At 36.8% G+C, this 21,869-nt stretch overlaps 1 protein-coding gene across 4 annotated transcripts in view; it reads right to left on the minus strand.

The window, feature by feature from the left end:
- Positions 1-731: 731 nt before the first annotated feature.
- FGD4 (FYVE, RhoGEF and PH domain containing 4) overlaps positions 732-21,869 on the minus strand; it is a 66,272-nt gene continuing 45,134 nt past the window's right edge. For all 4 annotated transcript variants that reach the window (XM_032689237.1, XM_032689235.1, XM_032689236.1 and 1 more), the window contains exons 5-17: positions 21,211-21,300; positions 18,998-19,143; positions 15,373-15,529; positions 14,113-14,251; positions 13,153-13,211; positions 12,384-12,530; positions 10,256-10,428; positions 8,188-8,218; positions 7,921-8,016; positions 7,388-7,513; positions 5,289-5,429; positions 3,519-3,659; positions 732-3,339 (exon numbers count right to left, since the gene is read on the minus strand). In XM_032689237.1, coding sequence (XP_032545128.1) covers positions 3,082-3,339; positions 3,519-3,659; positions 5,289-5,429; positions 7,388-7,513; positions 7,921-8,016; positions 8,188-8,218; positions 10,256-10,428; positions 12,384-12,530; positions 13,153-13,211; positions 14,113-14,251; positions 15,373-15,529; positions 18,998-19,143; positions 21,211-21,300 — 1,704 coding nt within the window. In that variant the 3' untranslated portion in view covers positions 732-3,081. The remainder of the gene's footprint in view (positions 3,340-3,518; positions 3,660-5,288; positions 5,430-7,387; positions 7,514-7,920; positions 8,017-8,187; positions 8,219-10,255; positions 10,429-12,383; positions 12,531-13,152; positions 13,212-14,112; positions 14,252-15,372; positions 15,530-18,997; positions 19,144-21,210; positions 21,301-21,869) is intronic.

A 21,869-nucleotide genomic window follows, 5' to 3' on the forward strand; every position in this document is an offset into this window, starting at 1 on the left:
GGCCTGTATCAGCAATAATGTGTCCAGCAGGACCAGGGCAGTGACTGCCCCCCTGTACTTGGCACCTCGAATCCCGTGCTCAGTTTTGGGCCCCTCACAACAAGAAAGACATTGAGGTGCTGGAGTGTGTCCAGAGAAGGGCAGCGGAGCTGGTGAAGGGTCTGGAGCACAAGTCTGATAACGAGTGACTGAAGGAAAGGGGGTTGTTTAGTCTGGAGAAAAGGAGGCTCACAGGGGCCCTTATTGCTTTCTACAGCTACCTAAAAGGAGACTACAGTGAGGTGGGGGTTGGTCTCTTCTCCCACATAACAAGCAACAGGACAAGAGGAAATGGCAAGTTGCACCAGGGGAGGTTAAATTTGATATCAGGAAATATTTCTTCACCAAGAGGGTGGTCAAGCATTGGAACAGGCTGCCCAGTGAAGGAGTTAAGTCACCATCCCAGTAGGTATTTAAAAGACATGTGGCACTTAGGGACATGATTAGTGACGGACTTGGCAGTGCTGGGTAATTGCTGGATTCAATGATCTTAGAGGTCTTTTCCAACCGAATCAATTCTATGATTACAGTCATCCCATCATATTATTTTCAGTATAGCTCAGTCCATCTTATCTGGGAACTCTTCTAAAGTAACTTCTTCCCTTACAGTCTACAACCAGTTCCTTCCTGGTTTCAAGCTGGTCTCCAGGAAGGCCTAGAGCGAAACCATCACACCATGGGAAACCGTTTTCTATAAACTGAAATATGGTAAGACAACTCTCCATATCCCACAATTGCATTGGTGGCTCTTGTAGAAAATGGGGAGATGACCATGAAAGAAAGATAGCCACTGAGAGTTCTTCTTGCTTACCTGAATGTTCCCCCATCCCTCACCAAGGAATACACAAGGTGACATGTATTAGCTAGGGATACCTTGGCAAAGACCTGTTGGTACTCACCAATATGAATCAAAACAGGCTTGAGCTGCCTATTAATAAAGGTAAACACAGCCGACAGTAGAAGTAACTTCAAATCTCTTAGAGAATTACAGAAGAGCTTGCACATCAGATAAAAGTAATACTAGGGTATCATGCAGAGTAATCTGGACACATGGAGCACCCAAGGAAGAATTCAGAAGTGACATGCACAAAAGTCAGCGGCAGAGTTAGTACTCTACAATACCACGTCCTGATCATTACTAACACTGGTGTAAAGCTTTGAAATTTAAAGGCTATGGCAGATTTTGGATTTGTGCAGGTGAGAGCAAAATCCATCCTACTAACATTAAGTTGCATGACATTCTTCTTGTGAAGGAACAATGGACGCTGCATGCTCATGTACGCTTGATGCTAAAAATTTAACAATCCTTTGTTAAATGCAAAACAAGTTGGGTTTTTTTTTTCCCTATAATGTTGTAGAAAGAGTAAAGTGGGAATGGGAGTTTGGTGAATAATTCATTTGGCAAACTCGTTATAAAAAAGCAACAATTTAAATCTGCCCTCATGTTACTAAGAAAACTGGACTTGAACCTGAGTTCTGCAGCTTGGTAGAATTTAAAGTACAGATTGCAGATATATTGAGAAGACTCCTGAATGGTCTTATGACAAGTTGATTGTAGAAGTTACATATTTCCCCTCTTTTAATGGTTCAGAAAAGGAAAGACAGCAATGATTTTAATTGTCTACTTGATAGTCAATCACTACTTCTGAGTTTTCAATATTTCATCCAAGGATAATTACAGCAAAAATTTTGGGGAGTTCATCTGCCTCTATGTATAAAAACTGTAATAGGAATGAAAGTTCAAAAGGAACTTAATATTGTAAAGCTAACAAGTCGTTATTCACAGACGAAGAAAACAAATAATGTTAGTTAACACAACTTGAGATTTGCAAGCTCAGACTTCATACTGAACTTTTATAAAGCAGGCTCCACCTTACAACAATAATCCTTGAAGACTGCTGTCATAAATAAGTATTAGAGGATCTAATCTTCTGCAAAAATTAAAAAACTTAAGTTCAAAATGTTCTTTTGTTTCGATAACCATAATAGCAAAAACACACGTTCCCAGCAGGTTATTAGAATCTGTTGCTTTTCTCAAACCACATATTGCATTTGAGTAACAAACTACTGCACTCTTAAAAGCTACCAGTGATAGGACACCAAAGAAAAGCGACTACTCGTTTAAAACACAACTGGAACTCATATGTCCATTGCATGCCACTTACATTACTGCTATTTTTTTGATGCATAAAAATATCAAGATCATTAAGTGTCAGCTATTAAAACAAGTCACTGAACAGTATTTTTCAATTTAGGACTGTGTTTAATTTCAAATAGAAAACATGCTTTTTTAAAATAAATTATTCACTAATAGGAACCCAGAATGAAATCAAAGCACAAATCAAGTATTGTACATTTTTAATACTGTACATATATTATATATAGTTTTCTCATATTTTATTTCTAGATTGAAAATCATTAGATTTTTTTCCTTGATAAACTGAAACCTTAAAAGCCAATATACCAGTGAAAGCAATTTGCATTATTTTAAGTAAAAAGAGACAAGTGAATACGACATATGTACAGATCTGTGGAAATCAATCTATAAACTACTTACATTAAACCAAACTGTCCCTGCATGTTGAAGTACAGATCTATTTTGGCAATGTGGAGGTATATCTTTTATCCTGTTGCAAGTCCTAACATGTAAGTAGGAAGCTTAAAATATTTGCATTCTTAATGAAAGTAGCAAATGTTAACTGAAGAGCAACTGGATTCTCAAAAAAAAAAAAAAATTGCATTATGACAAACAAGTAGTACAGTAAAGTTAGTAAGTATTTTTAATAGCATTCACATTTTTTTAAAAAGTCTCTTAAATGAACCTGTACATCTCTTTTATTGACAGAACATAAATATAAGAAAAAGACCCCTAAAAAGACCAGAATTTTTCCCAAACATAAAGTGCCAAGATGTGTATGGTAGTAAGAAGTTTCTTTTTCTTTTTTTTTTTTCTTTTTTCTTGATTGAGCAAAGAAATGTTAACACAAAGGTTAACCACAATTTCAACTGAAATCTTTTAAAAATGCCATGTGTTCTCGAGCTTCAGCATTCAGATCTTTTAGAAGATTCAGGCTGCTCTTCTAAATTCACTTGCAGTTCATTTTGACATTCTGGTGTCTCACCTTTGACAGCTAAATGGATAACTTTCAGCCATTTCTGTTTCAGTTCCTCATTGTCAGCAGCAAAGCTGTGCACAGATTTAGACTGGGTCAGTTTGAAGCTGTGTGGGAGGTCAGCACTTTTTGGAGTGTCATCCACTGTATAGCCCAGAAGGGGAATTGTAGCCAGAGCTTTAACATCCTAAGAAGAAGAAGTTCTTGGTTAAGAAGGGACAACTAATCTGCCCACTACCTCTCATTTACTATACAGGCTGGTGAAAACACTTGGATCTATCCTGCATTCCCAAGATATTTGACTTCTCTTCCTCAGATGTCAGTGGCAATAATTACTGAAACCTTTTCCGTTTTCTCTGCACGTACCTGTGGAGCACCATACATGTAGAGCACAAGAGCTTCCTGTTTAGGTATAACACACCAAGCTTTCTGCCAGGGCTTCGACTTTTCCATGTACTGAAGAAAGCTACATATGACACTGTTTCCAGAAACTTCTGCAGATTCAATCTGGGAGATAGTACAAAGCATAAAAAGGAACAAAAACTTTTCTTAAATAAAGTCTAAAAATATACAGGCCAGAAAAGCAGAAATTTATCATCATTCATATAAAATCTTGGGTAGCATCTGCAAAAGAGCTTCAGGAAATACCCAAGAAAGACCAAGAAGGACTGGATTTATGGAGAATATATATATTAAACATATACAATCACAACATATATTCCCTTAACATGTGTAATCTATTCCTTTTTTCATCAGCAATTTTGGATTATAGACTTCTAGATCTCTCTAAAATTCATTTTGCCACCACAACTAGCCTTTCTTTGTATCTGAGTATCTACAATGTCTGATTTCCAAAATAACATCATGTTAGGCATTGAAGTGCCACTAATTATCCAACATGACTACCAATCTATTTTGACAGTCAAAATATTATCACAGGATCAGATCCAAACACTTTTCTAAGAATAACATAAGCACGCAAGCACTAATACTAGAGAAAAGAAGACACTGAAGACATAGTGACATGCTACTCAGGTTAAATAGTGAACCTGAGACAATTAGAAAGAACACAGTGATTATGTGTTAAAATTTCCTTGCATTGACTTTTTTCCCTTCCCAGCAGCAGTACTGTCTGAATGCTGCAACATGGTACCAACCATTTTGTTGCCAAGAGATCCAGCTTGCAGACAAACATTTCTGAGATGCTCTATATCTCCTTCAACTACCTTAAAAAAGCCATTATGCCAAGAAACAGCAGTATCTCGACTCTAAGGGAAGCCAGTGGAGTTCTGCACTCCTTACTCTGTCTCGCTGAAGAGAGTATAGTCAATCCATGTTGGCTTGACTACACTTAAGAACTGTATATGGAATTATAATCTGTATTTTAATTTAGCCTTCTTTTCTTATTGGTATTTGGCTCTAGGGTCAATTATTCTTTACTAACTCCCAAGATAAATATATGTCTTGACAAAGTTAGGATGCTCTTTCTCTAGTGTATGACAGGAATTTTAAAAGGGCCTATCGGGGGCATTTAAGAAATGTGGAGGTTAATTACAATTCTAAAATGCCTCGTTCTCCCCTGATCATAAGAGAAACATGGTTCTTCATTGTCTGCTCGAGACCTTGAATTTTTAGATGTCAAAAGGTGAGAGCAGCTCGACAACTTAAAGGTATGTTGTATATATTGATCAAAACTATCTTACTACTCAGACTCTGAAGAGCAAAATTCTCCCCCATTCTCCTCTTTTCCATCCCCAGTTCTTTAAGTCTGGGTATATGTTTTCAAGAATCACTGCAGTAGCTGTGGGGTTTGTTGCTGTGAAAGCTTAAAAGCAGAAGAAGAAAACTGAAGATTTATAAGGAAAGGTAATGTCTTATCACAGGAGCTGATGTAACCAAAATAAGCAAACGACCTCTAGGGTCTGTAATTCCCTCTTAAAAAAAGTTGTAAGAAACAAAGCAGTATTGCAAAGGTGAATGCTGAAGGCCAAAATCTACTGGATAGGATGAGTTTGATCCACATGGTTTTTATTTCTCAAACAAAAAATAAGCCCTGCAAGAATGCTACCATTTTTCACCTACTGATGAGCCAAAATCATAGCATCCATACATATATAGTATTTTTGAATGACATACCTCCAAGATGCCTTTCTTCTTCTTTTCTTCGCTGTCTGTACAACCAATTATAACATGATAGCAGTCCTTACAGACTTTGTTCAATTTATTGCCATCATATTCAAGATGTGCCTTGTAATCAGAACATTTCCAGCAAACCACCTTAGAAACAAAAAAGAGAACATACATATAAAATTTAAGTATTTATGAAGATTTATGAAAATACAATTTAATTAAAATTAGTATTATTCTACTTTGTACATTTTTAGTTATATTGAACAAGATAGATAATGCCTTTATAACATGTCAAAAATAACTTAACTGAAAATAATGATTTTCCAAATTTTTGCCATTACTTCTTAACTAGAAGTGCTTTTTACTATTTACCTGGTACAAGTTTTGGAGTTTGCATAAAATCACATTAGGCTTTCAATTACATCTGTAGATTAAAATTGGATATAGAATCAGAATATAGCACAAGTCATGCTGCAGGAAGAAAATCCTACAGTTTCTTTAGACGTCAATGTGAAAAGGTAGATTTACTATATGGTCTTCTATCAGAAATGAGGTTCTGTGAATGAATGAAACCTACAATTGAGATGCCCTTTTAATGATTAAAAAAATATAAAATCAGAAATAATTTATACTTTTAGAATTGATAAGGCAATATCACACTGATTTTTCCCAATTTTTCTTTTCACTACAGATGTAAAGGAAATGTGAGAGAGATTTGAGAGAAGTTCTTTCATGAGAAATATTTTTCCACAGAATTCTTTTTTTCAGGTGAGAGAAGAAGCTCCGAATAAAAAATATGAGTGTGGTTATTTCAAGAAAGAAAGGTAGGCAAATGGACTTGAATCAGTCAGACACATGAAGAGAATTTTATTGTGGGCCAGGGCTTTGCAGTACTAATCCAGATCAGCACCTTCAGCTAGTGGCTCTAGAGAATACTAGTGAAGTATTCCCCATTAGTCACTGCTGGAAAGCCACTGCTGACCCAAATTAACTCCCACGAAAAAATGTTTTAAAATTAAAGTGCAAGGAGATGTGACAGAGCAGCAATAGAGAGAAGCAGTTAGGAGTCTAAACAAAAGGGGAAATAAAAAGGAAGGGTGCGGTTTTAAGATTAATGGAGTTTTAAAACAGAATGACTGGGGGGAAAAAAACCCAGAATCAATAATTTGGAGCTTCTGTAAAAGTCTCAAGTGTCCTGCAAAGCATAAAAGCAGCGTTATGAATGCAGTAAGTCTTCATACCACATAAAAACATTAGAAAGAAATCACGCAAATATTAAACCTGGGCTTGTACCACCCTCTGGTGGAGAAAGGCATAGCTGCTGGATGACAAGAGAAAGAAGTTTGTTTCCTCTTCTTTTGTTAACTTCTAAAAACTCCCAAGTCATACCACTATTTGGATATGTTACTGTAACATCCTACACGGAAAGCAGCAGCAATACTCTTTCTCCATTCTAACATTCTCGCCTTCCCTGATGCACATGTCCACACAGTTACACAGTGAACCCAGCTGGGAACAGCTCCAAGTTAACTCAATGAATAACTGCAGGGTTTCATGGTCTTCTTGCAAAGAGGAGAGAGGATGTAGCAGAATGGAAAGAGGAGGCAGCCAGTGCTGCCAGAAATAATGCTGGATTATGCCAGCTTAGTATAGTCTTGAAACTGTTCATATTAGTGAACATATTAGTGAACATACATACAGTATGTCCAGGGACTTGGGGCATTTTACACAAACATGCATCTTCCACCGCTCCAAATTATTTCCAAATTTAGCATTCCAGTTAAAGCAGACAGAGGGTCCTTTGTGCTAATGCAGAGCTGCTTCTTTCAGCTGCAAGTGCAGCAAAAAACTGCACAGCAATGGAACAGGCTGCCCAGAGAAGGTGTGGATGCCCCATCCCTGGAAGGTTGGATGGGGCTCTGAGCAACCTGATCTAGTAGAAGGTGTCCCTGCCCATAGCAGGGAGGTTGGAACTAGATGATCTTTAAGGTCCCTCCCAACCCAAGCTATTCTGTGATAACAAGGAGTCACGGGAAGTCAGGTAGATGCTTGGAGACATTCCCAAACCTGCTGACCAGCTACAGGTACTAGGGCTTTGCACTCACATGTCCACATGCTCGGCAGTGGTGCCTTCTCCTTGTCAGGGCATTAAATGGCTCCTTGCACTTCATGCACATGGTCACTTCGTTGTCCCGTATCCACCTCGGCGCTCTCTTCCCAAGCTCGGCGTTCTGAAGCAGGGGCAGGAGGAGGATGAGAGAATAAAAAAAAAAAAGCTAGTAAAAAGTTGTACAGTGCTTGAAATAGAGAAAATAATTATTCTCTTCCTCCAGAAAGGAAATGGCAAAACATAGCTCAAGATGCATTTTGAAATCTATAAAAGAAACAACAAAGGACCCAGTCAAAAATCACGATGCATCACTGAAAGGGTGCTCTGTTACGAGTTTCAAGAGAGAAAGAGGCTTGTTTATAGGATTCAGCATTATGAAGAAAAACAATTACCAACAAGATGACTACTCTGTAATTACTCTGCTATAAGAACAATGAGCTTGAAAACAAAGTTTCTGCCAAACTTTTTCCACTTACTGAAGAACAAAATGGGTACTAAGAAGGTTACAAAGGAATAACAGCAACTTACAGAAACCTCAACAGGCATGTCTTCATATTCTTTAGCAATAGCATTTCTGAAAGTTTCATTCCTCTGCTGAAAAACTTCAATAGTACTCTGAAGTGCCTAAGGAAACAGTGGAGAAATTCCTCAAACATGTTAAATTAAAAACAGACTCAGCATTCTGACCAGTTCTCGATCAGCAGAGGGAAGGTACAGACAGAAAATATGAATATTACTTTTTTGATTGCTTCAGTGAAAAAGTGGTTAGAAAATAAAGAAGGTAGATGAATTTACCTTTATCCATTCTTCTTTATCTTGTTCAGAACTAAAAGAAATATTTTGACACATTAGTCCAAGACTGGTTCAGGAAACACTTCACTATCAACAACTTCTTGCAAAAGCCAAGTAATTCTGAAGTAATTCTCAAGAATTTAAATTTAAACAATATTAATTTTTAACTGTCAAACTTTAAAAAAACAAACCAAACCAGAAGGCAAAACCATGACCTTAGGCTTCACAAATTTGCAACCACTAAGAAGTAAATTCAAGTAATAAGTTAAATGTCAGTGCATTTAAAAGTAGCAATAGTATTTCATTGTTAGACTTTTTTAATGATTATTATTTTTTAAACCAGGATAGAGAGGAAAAGAGGACAATGCACAGCTTAGGTGTGTCTTTCTCCTCACGTTTCATTACTTATAAGTTCACATACTAATATACGTTTCTCCCATGTACCTCTTAAATCTCACTCCCTCCCCAAAGTGATTTCCTTAATGCTTTTTTGTTGTTGCTGTTCTCAACAGTGACAGGAATTGCATCCAATTAAACTAAAGGAAACACGTTTTAATATTGTAAACCAAACAGCAGAAATGTCCCTTTTATGCATCACACCAGATACAGATGACTTAACAGTAGTACAGATGAGATAAACAGACAAGTCAAAGATAAGAGAGGAAGCATATCCAACCCTAATCTTGTATGACAGCTTTGCCTTTAAATATATCAGCAGAACTTTGACATTCAAATCTTTGGAAAGGCATCTTATATCACAAGTAATAATACTTTTAGAAACTACTGGCTATTGCTAGTAAGAAAAAAAAAAGTTTATCTCCAAACTTTATGTTAGAAACATAAGAATTAACACTTCAGTGTATCTGGCTCTTCAAAAGTGGCCTCCTCCTTAGATACTGTTTGAAAAACAGTAATTTAAAATGTAATCCAATAGTAGTCTGAAAAGTAAATAGAAGGCTACTAATAAAAAATACCCCGAGAGTAAACTAAACATGCAATATTGTTAATACCAGCTCATGAATTAAGGACATTAAGATATAGCATACGTACAATACTCATACATTAATAAAGATTATTCTAATATATATGAGTCAGACCTTGTTTGGTACTTATTCCTTCACAATTTTGTACAGACTTAATGCCTTCCAATAATGATCATAAAGAAAAAGATTAAAATGTGGGCTTCTCACACCTAAAACAAACTAGTGCAATAAACTTTCAATTACTGGTAATAGAGGAAAGTTAACAAAATAAACTTCCTTCACTGTATAGTTTTTCTTCCAGTTAAAACATGCTTTACAAACAGTGCAGCAAGATGCCATCTTTCACCACTGAAATGGGTATATGGCATAACAACTTGCAAAATACTTAGCAAGATATCATAGAGCAATTTACAGTGGATGCGATTGATTGGCATAAACATGTCCCAGAAGTCTTACAGACCTTAGTGGAAAGTTTTTTTTCCTGTCATTTTTCAAAGTTTCTACTTAATTTCAAATTCAGTGCTAGTGTAGGTAAATATCTACATTAATATGTATCTGTTATCTTTGCATATTCACTGCTGTAACTCTCATTACTTTTTAAAAAGGTTTTATTTCATAAAGGACAGTTGCTTGCAAGGTCATTGGCTAGCAAGCCATGGTTTGTCCCAAATCCATGGTGCCAACACAGAACTGTATCCACCATGGACATCTTCCTGCTTATTTAACCTTCACCTCTCTGCAACGAAATCCTGACTGCTAGGAATAGGATCTTGAAGCAGGTCCAAAAGGAGAGGTAGAGCACCAAACTTCATCTGAAGTGGGGCAGTCTGGACAGAAAAGATTTAGTCTAGGCAATGCAAAAGTTAACGGGAAGGTAACTCAGCAAGAGCAGGATACAAGCATATCTTTGTAGATGCATCTTCTAGTCAGAGAGATTCTTGGACTGACAATCTATGGTTTTTTGGCAGGTTGTTTTCAAAACAGTGATATTTTAATGACATCCACTGCATCTGTCTCCAAATCTATTAGCCCACTCTTTTGTGTGTACATATTTAATCCTCAAAAAACTAGCTAAAACAACTGCTTACCTGGCCTGCAACTCCAGTGTTCGTTCCTTTCCAGACACTTGAAAAGTATGTGGATATTCTTCATTGTGAGTTTCTATAATTTTCATACCATCTATGCCAACTCTGGTTCGAACTGAGAACTTTGATCCTACCAGGCTGAATTTGGGAACGCAGTAGAGCAACATATTGTTAAACTGGGGGGAAAAAAAAAACCCACACCGTTTTTCATTAAAAAAAACACAGATAAAGCCACAGTTTGGACACTGAGAGCTGGACAGTATTGCAAAGCTAGACTTGGTGGGTGAGGAAGCAGGCTCCTTCCTGATCAATTGATGCATTAAAGCTTTGGTCTTCTCATGTAAGACAAATGCTTTTTTCTTATTTGTTTAGAAGTAAGATTAAAGGACAGCTGCAGTGACTATAAGAATAATTGCTCTGTATATGCAGCAGTCTTCATAGCATTTATTATCAAACTATACTCAGACTAGATATTCATTCATTCATGGCTAGGCTTTGCGAACGAAGATTTGGGAAGGCTCTATCCACATTTATTACAGGCATGCTGGTGGCTTATGAGACCAATACTCAGACTAGATATTATATACCAATGTAAAGCTTTTCTAAACAAAAACCCCATTCTTATGCCCCAATGCTGCAAAACCTACTTTAAACTGCAGAATAAGAACTCTTTTCTTCAGTGTATACATTTATATTTATCCAGTTGGTTTTGTAGAAGTTGTAACTACTATTACTTGAGGACATTTTTTGTCTTTTATCCAAGACAGAAGAACATTTCTTAGAGGTTTTATTCCCCGAAAACCTCCATATCACAGGGAAAAAAAAAAAAAAAAAAAGAAGTACATGAGTAGGACAAAGATATATTCCTTTATTAAAAACTAGAACTTTAATAATGTTTAAATGTCTAAAGCCCCAGCCTGGAAGCACAGTTATTAAATCATATCTACAGTGTTTAATTTTCTCACATTTTTCCTCTCACATTCTTCTCAAAATTAATTATTAAAAAGAAAAACTCACTTCAGTTAAATCCTATGTCATAGTATTCCTGTCTAGCCTCTTGCCTAGTCTGTATCACAGACACAGCACATTTGAACTTGTCATCTCTCATATGAAGAGAACATTATTTTAATCAGCTGTCTAGCTCCATTTGAGGTCTTGCTATTCAATGATTTCTCCTGTTGTTTGAAGCACAGTTAAGCAGAAGTTGTGCCTCGACGACTCATTACTAGGCTTTATTAAGCAGCAGACAGGCAATGCCAGAGGCCCGTAAGCAAAAATGCATCAGCAATTTTTAATGCATGGAAAGCAATTAACTACATCAAACCTTTTCCAAGGGAATTGTAAGGGAGTATGGCTGCAGCTTGTGAGTTCCAAGACAGGACACAGGCACCTGTCGAGAGGATGACCTGCCATGCTAACAAGCTCCCAGAGGACTATGAGCATTACTGGAACCTCAACACACAATCCATCAGGACTAAAATCCTAAGCCTTTACACTTCAATTTAATGAGAAGGTCAAAATTCTAATGCTCTAGGAGCCACATTTATAATCAACAGCCACTTAAATGTTTTTCTGGAGGGACTTGGGAGATACCAGGAGAACACCGTGGAGCTGCCAGGACAGCATGTGCCAAGAAGTCAGAAATAAATGAAGCCCACTGAGCATAAGCCTGTTCAGCATGGAGTCACCCTGAGATAACATTCTAAATCTGGCTATGAACTGGCAAATGAGAGCTCTGAAACTGTAGGGACTGCAGCAGGCACAGGAAAAGGAGTCTGGCAAGTGATTAATTTTACCCTCCGTGAACATTCATAGGCTGGATCCAGTGCAACACCAACCTCCCAGCACTGGAGCAAGGCAGGGCACCTCTGCAGGCAGAAGAGGTACCCAGAAGAGCTTGTGTGGTAGGTGGTCAGTGACAGTGACCACCATCAGCTGAGTCTGTCTCCCAGCTTGATGGGCACAGCCCAACAGTCACCCCACAACGCCGGGCACCACAGGCCACATGCTCTGCAGAGCAGCACACCCACCCTAGACATCAACTAGAGAGGACTTCCCTTTCTCTTTAGTAGTTCTTTCAAGTCTAGAAAGGTGTACAGCCACTCCTGCAAACACAGGCCACTGTACTTACTAGGAAAAGATACCGTTCTTGAGCAGACGTATTGCGAGCAGCGAGTTTAAGGATCTGGCCTTCTTTTATCAGTTCATTTGAAGGGTTCACAATGTCTTCCTCTTCTCCCAGCATCTCATATATCTCTAGCAACTTCTTTAGATTCTCCTATATGGTGAAAATACAGTTATAAGACTTACTAATTGAAAGCACAGATCTTTAAGCATGTTTAAATTAAATGATGGGCGCTTGCACAAGTTTGGAGAACGTTACCTCTGAAAAACAAATATACCTGGTATGCATGGTCTGACTGATTAACTTAGTTGATAAAGTCAGAAGTACTTTTAGATATGTTATATCCTTGGCAAGTTAAAAAATGCAGTTACACACACACTCTGCATTATTTCTTCCCAAAACTTCTCACGTATTAATGAAGTACCTACTGTGCCCACCCAATAGGTCAGAGAAACAGTAGCTACTCTTTACAAACATTATCCTTGCACCGATAGAAACAGACAAAACAAGGTTAAGAGTTCAGTGCAATATCAGTTATTTGAGCCAGGGGAGGAACTAAGTGTCCCACTTTCCACTTGAGGGAGTTAAGTGCAATGCCAGATTTTGCCTATCATTCCCAGGAGCTGTATAAACACATTAAGTAGGAGCAATCACTTTGATCCAGGAAAACAATTTTTGCCATTTTAGGAAAGATTTGCAATTCACACCTCCTAGCTTCACCAAATACTCAAATACAATATATTGAAAAGTGAACAGGAAAACAAGGATCATTTACCATCTTTCTAATTGCACTGTTCGAGTGACTTGCTGCAGTGGATATAATTTCCAGGGATTCTAGACAGAAGAAAAGGAAAAAGTATAACCAAAAAGCTGCATTTTTACATATTTATATATGTTAAAAAAAAAAAAAGGAGTCATTCTACAAAAATGTTTGTCATTTTTATGTAAATTACAAAGTACAATAAATTTCTTTAGTTTTCCATAAAAAGAAAACAAGGTAAAGTGGACAGCATAATAAAGTAAACTACCAAATAGATATTATAATCTGTAAAGACCAGAAGAGAATTATTGCAGATTACTTTAGTGCTTCAGCACTTAATCACATTTTTTGTGACAAGAACAGTCATGGTCTCTCCCTTCTTTTCTCAAAGCAGTTCAGAATGTCAAACTGTATTTTTCATTGAAACAGCTCATCTTACAAGTGTTTATTGTAATGGTACTAACAATGATATATAGCAAAAAAATATCTGGCAAGTGATTTTGAACAACCCATGGAAATATCTTGAGCTGTTCTAGAAATTTAAAAGTGGACTGTTCTTCTTCCCTGAAGAAGCTTAAAAATACAGTGAGGCTAACTTCAATTTTTTACAAATAACAGTTATACATTCCAAATGTGCATAAAGCAAATCAAAATGCCAACCAAAGAAAAAAAAAAAAGAAAAGCCACCACAAGCCCTGATCCTCTGCAAAGCAAACAAATCAAAACCTGTGTGTTATTCCAAAACTAAGACAAAACTTCTGTGCTCCAGGAGGAGAATACTAAAGGCTTTATGGTTTTTACATTAACTTCGTTTCAGACAGACTTTTTTCAAAGAATCCTATGACTCCCCTGAAGAAATTCTATTATTCTTTTCACAGTTACTTCTTCACTTTCCTAAAGGAAGACATCTTTAATTTACAGTATCCTCTTACTAATATCTTATTACAGCTCTTTTAATGGCCTGAAGATATTTACTTTCAGCATCTTTCCAGTCTAGAGAATCCTGAGGCAATTTCCTTAGGTAGTCCTTTAGAAGCATCTCGTAGCGTGGAATGCGTTGTACTGGTTCTAGCATGTGATGTTGCAATGTCAAATTTCCACACACTTTTTCCTTCTAAAAAATTGTAAACATATTTCAATGTAGCAGGCAAAAAATGTTATTACGATATAGTAAAATAAAAGTTATGATTGATGAAACATAATGTATTTTGAAATATGCGTGACAGACCTACTGAAAGAAAATAGAACTACTTTACCAAACCAAATAATTAGAAAGTCTTTCCTAAAAGTAACTTGCAAAACTTCTCTAAGTATCCAGCAGTAAGTATACAATCCATAAATAAAAGTCTTACTAAAAAAAAAATCTCCTAAACTCCAGTGTATTTTAAATGAGGTTTGTAATAACACAAACAAGATAATTACTTCTGAATTAATAAGAAGAGTTCATGGTCAAATATTAGAAACAATCACTTAAATGGGCTACAAAGTTATATTTTACCTATCTGAGGAGGGAATGCTTTCTTTGAGTTTCATTTATAGTGCAAACTCCCTCAGCAGTGCTTTAAGATGTATATTCATTTCCATAATCTTAGATATAATTAGATTAGGGAAAAAAAGATTACATTAAAATACACATAGTTTCCTTCCCTGGCTTACAATCACAAGACCCCAAAGAGCAGTAAAATTTAAGTAGGTATGCTTTATCCTGTTTCTAACTGCTCAGTCTGCAGTAGAACACATACCTGCCAATTCACAGAGACACCCACAGGGAGCACTAGAGGGTATGAAACGAACCTCTGACAAGGTCGATGCATTGCTGGACTCTCAAGCTTTCTTAACCTTTTGTGGTTCAGCATTAGTGTGAGCCAACACAATATCATGGATTCAGAGCAAGGATCTACAGTTGCACTGATAGGTCACTTTATCCTGAAACATTATTTACTTTTGGTATCTACAACAAAATGCAGCATTTTTTAGTCTTCATACGCTACAACCTTTATACTTTGCTCCTCTATTTTGCAGGAGAAAAGTCTGGATTTCTGTGGGTGGATTGTGCACACATGAAGGAAGAAGGAGAAGAAACAGAAGGCAGCGTGAAGTTGACAAAAAACAACAACTCTTAATTCTAGGGGATTTGGTATTTAATTTTCTCTTTAATCCTTTTTACATCCACAAACCTATATATTTTTATAAATGCTTGTATTACTTGGAGATTTACATTATTCTTCCCATTACCTGAATGTCTTGAATAATGAATTTGAATTGAGGTGACCGTTCAGTCCACGTTTTCACCAATTCCATTGCATTATCAAAATTCTTCACATACTCTCCATACATCTTGAGGAAAGGAGCTAACTTTTGCAGAATATCTCCAATTCTAGGGGTGGTAGTCCTGCAAAGTAAGAGGGTGGAATCTCAGAGCAAACAGGAAAGAAAAAAAGTCACACAAGGTTATAAAAAGTTTCAAGCCTTTAATAGAGAATCCTTCTGTTTGGGATCACCTCACATGGAGTTCCAAAGTAACCATTAAAACTGACCTGAATTAACATAGAAAGACTGTTTGTAATATCTTTAATGATGTATAAGCATTATAGGTCATGTAGAGCACTAAAGAAACAAAAGCTAGATATAATGAAAAACTTATGTTTATAAAACATAGCCTAATTTATTTTATTTGCAGTTTCTTAAAAGTACATTATCTTTTTTTGATTTTAACCTCTAAAATATCTAGCCTGTAGTTTTGTTTGAGGACTAAATCCATGCTGTACAGCTTCCCTTCTGTGCCTTATATAAACATATATATTTACAATTTTAAAAAAGTATTATTTCTCTAAGATAACACATGAAGTAGAGAGAAACCCTTGGATTCCAGTCTTTTGTGAGAATTTTCCCACATTTTTCCCAATTCATGATGGCATCTTCAAATAAAACAGAATAATAAAGCAACTGATGGAGAAGCTGAGAGAAGCTGCACTCTCAGTGCACACAAAGAATGTGGAGCAGCACACATGCATCTCCGAGAACTAAAATAGGAAGCACATTTCATGTCTCATTTTCAAGGACAGACTCAGAAACTCAGTATCTCTGGATTTCTGAACATTGTTATTGTGGTCCAAAGTGAAACAATCTACATTATTTCTACAGTCTACTTCAACAAACCACTTCTCCAAGAAAAAAAGTGTGCAGAAGAGAAAAGTTACTTGAATAGTGGATATTGCAAGACTGTCAAAAACTGGTCCAGCTCCAGCTGCCTCTGAGAGGGCAGAAAGTACCTATGCAACACCTGGCAGAGGTCTGTCCTTCTGCTGGGCCTGGCAATTAGGGGACAAGACAGGCTGGGAAGTTGGTCTCTGAAGTCACCAAGGCTCTCCACCCTCACTTAGCTTCACACATTTGTTCAACCACTCCACATGCAAGCACACAGACACACGTTCAAAGGCAAGGTGGCAATTTAAAACAACCGCCCTTTGATTCTCAACCATTTCTCTGGGTTGTCAATTTGTGGCAATGTAGAAACGTAACTTTTAACTGAAAATAAAATACAAATCATGCCAATTCCAACAGAACTAAAGGAAATGTGAATTTATTTCTAAAGGTCAAAAGAAAAAGAAAAACCACCAAAAAATACAGACCTTACTAATCAAGGTTTGTAGCATCTAATTTCAAACTGGCTGCAAGAAAACTAAGGAAAACTCTGTAAAATCAACCACAGCAAAGGTGCCTACAGAACAACTGCTTCATCTTCCAACATACAAATTAACAGACATCCAACAAAACTGCAAGTTGCAGTTTCAAAAGCAAAACAAATCACATGAATAAGTGGTGTCTAATTGACAGATTCCAAAACTTTGTGTTGAAAGAGTGAAATAATTTCTTCACCACCACCATTACCCCAAGAGGCTATCATGCTGTGTCCTTATATTCTTCCCAAGTATCTGGTTTTGGTCATCCTTGGGTACAAAAGACACAAGGTATTTTATCCAGTTATTTTGTTTGATAGTCTAGTGAAAGGTACCTCTGCCCTCAGCAGTAGGGTTGGAACTAGATGATGTTTAAGGTTGGTTCCAAACCAAACCACTCTATGATGTGGGATCACTGTTATGCTCTGTTATACTCTTTTCATGGATAATATATTGCTGTTTCCAGTGTTTTCAAGGCATATGTTGTAAAAGAGATTCAGCTCCAGCTGTTGCTCAACTCGTTCAAAATGCAACTACCAGAGAATTCCATTTTTACCCGATAAGCTTAGATTCACACTGCCTTTTCTTCCAAGAGAGAATCTGCTTCTGATCTGCTTTCCCAGTTGCAAACCTACATATTTCTACTGTAAGTTTTCAAAACAAACCACAACTCAAGGGAAATGTCAGAAATTTTTATCCAGCTATTTTTGTTGGAAGCTAAAGAATAATAGAAGCGCATAAACCTACCCATAGAACTTACTTAATTTTCTCTGTCTAACGAGAGGAACTGCCAAGAAAAGACTCTCTATTTGGCAGAAGCTTTTGTGCCAGACAATTTCAGACTGGTGATGGGGAGAGAAAGTTATCCCAGATTTTTCTTTCAGCAATGATCAGAAAGAGTGCACCCTTTTTTCTAATGCCTCCCAAAAGCACGTTTCAAGGACATTTAAACAGGCGTCTCAGGTACAGCACAAAGGTTGTTTTCAAGCAATGTGGAAAAGATAATATCCTTGTGACGAGATTTATTAGCTTTGCACCAATAGTCAAAGCTTATCTGCAAAAGCATTTTTCACCCTTTGAAGTGATATGATTATACACATAATATTAGTGAGCAATGTAGCATTTTGCAAATATGTAAAGTAGTGCAACCCATCTTCTGTGCTCCATAAAGTGTCTACAGCAGAATTTGAAGACTGCATCATGAATTTAATTTTAAATATATACAGCACTGGCATAATGTAGTGTAAGCTGTTTTTCAAACAACTAAACTCCAGTGCTCATGAACATGCACTCTGTTAAAATCCAGGCATTTGTATTTCCTGTCAGATTTTTTTAATTGATTAAAAGTAAAGGTTTGGCTTACCTCACATAGTCACTCTGCAACATAAGCTGTAAGCTTTCCTATATTTCACAATGACTGTATTTTATTTACTTTCTTCCATTATAGACTATACAGAGCTACCATGTGTTTGTGCATGGTAACTGTTCTATTTTAAAGAATCAACATTTTAAAGGAGGATCACCTTAGAGAGTCAGAACACATACAGTTGCTGTCTAAAGCACCACTGTATGGTCTGAGATTTTCATATATGTCACAAAAACATTTTTAGTGTGGGTTTTTTGACAATAAAGAAGTTTTATGGAAGTGTAACTAGAAATTATATATGGACAAACACCTGAATCCCTCATAATAAATTCTAAGTAAGATGGAAAAGGAGCCAAAGAGCTGCTAAGGCAAAACAACTGGATGAAACAATATTTGTAATTTCTTTTTAAATGTATCCCATCTTATTACAGAAAGCAGTAATGACAAAGGTTACTGTGCTTCAATGTTAGCATAAATCACATATGTGTTATTTATCTCAACTTTGTATTCTGTACAATGAATTCACCAGGTAGCAAATAATTTTAGTCTGAACCCCTAATTTAGCAAGGCATTTGATCATGAGTAATCTCACTGGCTTCAGTGAGATACATGTCCTTTATTTTGAGCAAATGATTCAAGTCCTCTGCTGAGTCAGATCCTGATGAAGAGTGGAAGAGCAGCTGTTCTCCTACCCACAGTACTTCCTGGGCCTGGAGCACTTAATTATGAAGGTACCTTCCCTACCTCAACCCTGCAACAGAGTTGCTACAGACACAGTTTTAGTAGCATATTTAACCAGTGAATTGCCTCTTACCATTCTTGCATTCTTTTTTCAAGTTCTGGAAGTAAGAATTTACTGTGGAAGGCATTTATTGACGAAATATTAGAAAATATTTTATTAATCACTTCAGGTGGAAACGAACCTCTGTTGGCTTCCTCAAGGAGTCTGGAATAGAATACCTGCAATACAGAAAAAGAGCCTATTATATTTAATCAATGGAAGACCACATATCCACCCCTCCTGCTACAACTGAGGCAACATTAATATTTCAGTAATAGACAGGTAATGATGAACTCATTTATTGTCTTTCCTTCACCAGAAGGGAAAAGCTTCTCCTCCCCTCACACACCACTTTCTTTCTCGTAAGCCAGGAGAGCACTGCAGGCAGAGCAGACATAAGGGAAGCCAAACTGAAGTAGTACTATTTTGGATCAACTCCAGACATCCTGTCTGTTTTAACAGCTAGATCATCTCAGCTTTCCCAGTCTTCCAGTCACATTTTCCACTCTTCCTTTCTTTTCAATCAGCATGCTGTCTGATCATGATGTTTGATCACTGTTGTTGTATGCTCTATCCCCTTATCCTTTTGAAATCAAAGTAGCTGGCTGACTATGAGTGGTACCCTCATACTATTTAGAGTATTATATTAGAAGGAGCCCAGTTCTATATAGTCTGCTATGTTTCTTTAAGAAAAACCCATATATTCTTTCCCCATCAGTGAGCTCTGCCTGACTAGACAAAGCTACAAAATGGCTGGAGACTTGTGCATCTGTTAATATGCACATCAAAAAAAAGTACTTATGGGGAGTTGTTGTCCCTCTATCTCCTCCTCCCATGCTTGAACAGACTGCATCTCCCTAGAAAGGGTTTCAGAAGTTTGGGTAAGGACTTGCAAAAGAGTCTGAAGACAGGAATTTTGATCACACAAACTGAGACAGCAGAAGTGTCTTAAAAGGAAAAAGCCATACACTTCCACACATACTTTAAAATATGCTCAATTTGCTGCATCTCTGAGAGGACAGGTAGTTAAATTTTGACAAGCTACTTTGAAGACCATAAAGATTACACAACTTTTTAACCAAGTTTAGAAATATAACAGTCCCTTCCCAGTCTTCTGCTTTCCTCTCATTAGCAACAGTTGAGCAGCTGTGTTTGAAACTCATTTTTCAGAACTCCATCTAGTTAATATTTGGAAAGCAGGCATAGGAGTAATGCACTTATGAAGGTATCAAGGGAAATAATTGTACATTACCCATCAGAAAAATCTGTGAACAAAGTAAACACTGTTCTTTTTTATTTTTAGACTTCTCTAAATCAAAGATTTTTTTTTTTCTGCAATACTTTGGCTTTTAAAAGTCGCCATATATCCATCACAACGTGGATCTGCTATGTCAATCCACTTTCATGGGGACAATCACTTAGATCCCTAAGCAGCCTGAACAATTATTGTACAAGTTGAGGCTTTTTGCTTTTCATCGACTGCTTATACAAGGCTTATGAACTGGACCTGAGAAATTTAAGCAGTGGTTTCTGTGAAAAATATCATGGAATAAGACAATGCAAAGCTAGAGGTATCCAGGTAAAATGCATATGTGTTTTGTTTATGCGAGCAAGTAAAGAAAAGAAAAGAATTTTTCTTGGAAAGAAAAATACTCAAGAACTACAGACTTTAGCATTTAAGAAAGATCAGTTAGATTCTACAAAGCATAAGAGTCCAACCCTTTCCTTGCAGAGAGAGGAATTTCTGTTCACTCAGTATGACTTACTCAAAACATATAGTAGAAAAAGAGAGGATGTACCATTTGGAACGATCAACTTACGTTCTTTAGCACTAAAGAAAAATTCTGACAGGGTGGTTCAAATTCGAAGGATTTAGTAATTTTCCAGTGAATGGGTGATTTCAGCATTATAAAATTATACTCCTCCAAATCATAATAAACCAAGACATGGTTATCCATCCTCTTTTTGGAAGGGTTATCAGCATGTAATACTATTGCTTATAGTGACATCTACACACAGAGAACATTTTGCATTAATATCCAGAAAATTTTAATACTTTTTAAAAATGTAGTGTTCTTAAAATAGAAGCACAGGCAAAGTCATGTGGCAAGAGCAAATAACTGACTGGAAAATCCGCAAAATGTGAAAAACATACCACATCTTACGTAATTTATATCCACACTTATGCATAGCCATTTGAGTGAATTCAAGGCAACACAATAAAAGCAAATTCAACAAAAATGTACCCCATCTAGGAGGTCAAGTCGGCTAACGTAGGCTTTTTCTGTTTGCAGAAGTTCACTGGCAATTTTGTGGCGTTTCTGTTCATCTGTCTCCTGCAAGAAAATAAGAGCAGCTCTTAGGGACTTAAGGAAAACATAATTTAGTAGTAAAAGAAAATTGAAAAGACTTATGATTACCTCACAGTTGTGAAGAGGACACCAATTTTGAAAAACACAAACTTTCCAGCAGTTTAATCAACCAGTACAAATGTCAGAGAATGACAAAAATCGTGGAGCAAAATTCAAAGCCTAAAAGATTTAGTATTTCCCAGTTTGTATAGGGATCTTTGCCAAAGCACCAACTCCCTACTTAACAGATCAGCTCATATCCTGGTAATCGAGTACCACTGACCTTTCAGAGCTGGAAGAACTGATTTGCAGAGTGAGAGGGAACAGATGGGAGTACTCAGTGTTCACCCCCACCCCCATTTCAAAAGTTGTTTGAACTGTATGTTCTTTGCACAGAATTATTGAAAAATACCATACAGAATGCTTTATGTTCATCAGTAGACTCATTGCTGAATAAGTGTTGACTGTAATTAGAGGGCTCCTTCATTAAGTCTTTACAGAAGCCATTTTAGCATCTTAAGGGAAGTCTTCATTTTAAAGCCTTTTATTCTATG

This window comes from Chiroxiphia lanceolata, chromosome 5 (genome assembly GCF_009829145.1).
Source record: "Chiroxiphia lanceolata isolate bChiLan1 chromosome 5, bChiLan1.pri, whole genome shotgun sequence".
NCBI classification, from domain to species: Eukaryota; Metazoa; Chordata; class Aves; order Passeriformes; family Pipridae; genus Chiroxiphia; species Chiroxiphia lanceolata.